The following is a 620-nucleotide window of genomic DNA, read 5'->3' as shown; positions in this document are numbered from 1 at the left end:
TATATATATATATATATATTTTTTTTTTTAATTAACAAATTAAAAAAATTTTGGGATTTGAGATCTTTGTTCCCCAACCAGGGATCAAACCCACGTCCCCTGGAGTGGGGGTGTGGAGTCCTAATCACTGGGCTACCGGGAAAGTTCCTATAGTTTTGACTTTTGAGCCCTGCGAATGGTTATTATTTAGAAGTTAAGTTTTTAAACAAGAAAAATAACGGGAAAATGAATTGCCGTCCACGAGGGTCCCCTGGGCGATGACGCAGGTGTGAGCACAGATCCTTGGCGCAGGGCTTGTGTTGGGCTCTGCAGAGCCTGGCCGGGTAGGTGCTCCATAAAGATGTGTTGGCTGAATGGCCGGCCAAGTAGGTTTTTGCTTCTTTCCCGCCTGTGTCTAGGGCTGCGTTGGCACTTGAACTCCTGACCTTCCTTTTGTGCTGCCTCCAGGGGACTGGCAGCGTGGAAGCTCACCTCTCCTTGTTTCTGTCTTCCAGGCATTCCTGCATCGCATCCGGCAGAATGCGGCAGACTCGGTGGAGAAGGGCCTGACAGAGGAGAACGTCAAGGTGAGGGTCCGGGGCCCCTGCTGTCCCTGCTGAGCAGAGCTGCCTTGTTCCCCC

General features: G+C 50.6%; 1 protein-coding gene across 1 annotated transcript in view; it reads left to right on the top strand.

The window, feature by feature from the left end:
• PREX1 (phosphatidylinositol-3,4,5-trisphosphate-dependent Rac exchange factor 1) overlaps nt 1-620 on the top strand; it is a 118171-nt gene that overhangs the window by 11550 nt on the left and 106001 nt on the right. The window contains exon 2 of the mRNA XM_010835119.1: nt 495-566. Coding sequence (XP_010833421.1) covers nt 495-566 — 72 coding nt within the window. The remainder of the gene's footprint in view (nt 1-494; nt 567-620) is intronic.

The sequence above is a fragment of the Bison bison genome, unplaced genomic scaffold, assembly GCF_000754665.1.
Source record: "Bison bison bison isolate TAMUID 2011002044 unplaced genomic scaffold, Bison_UMD1.0 scf7180017864038, whole genome shotgun sequence".
Classification (NCBI taxonomy): Eukaryota; Metazoa; Chordata; class Mammalia; order Artiodactyla; family Bovidae; genus Bison; species Bison bison.
Note: the sequence above shows the minus strand (reverse complement) of the source record. Positions and strands in the feature narration are given on the sequence as shown.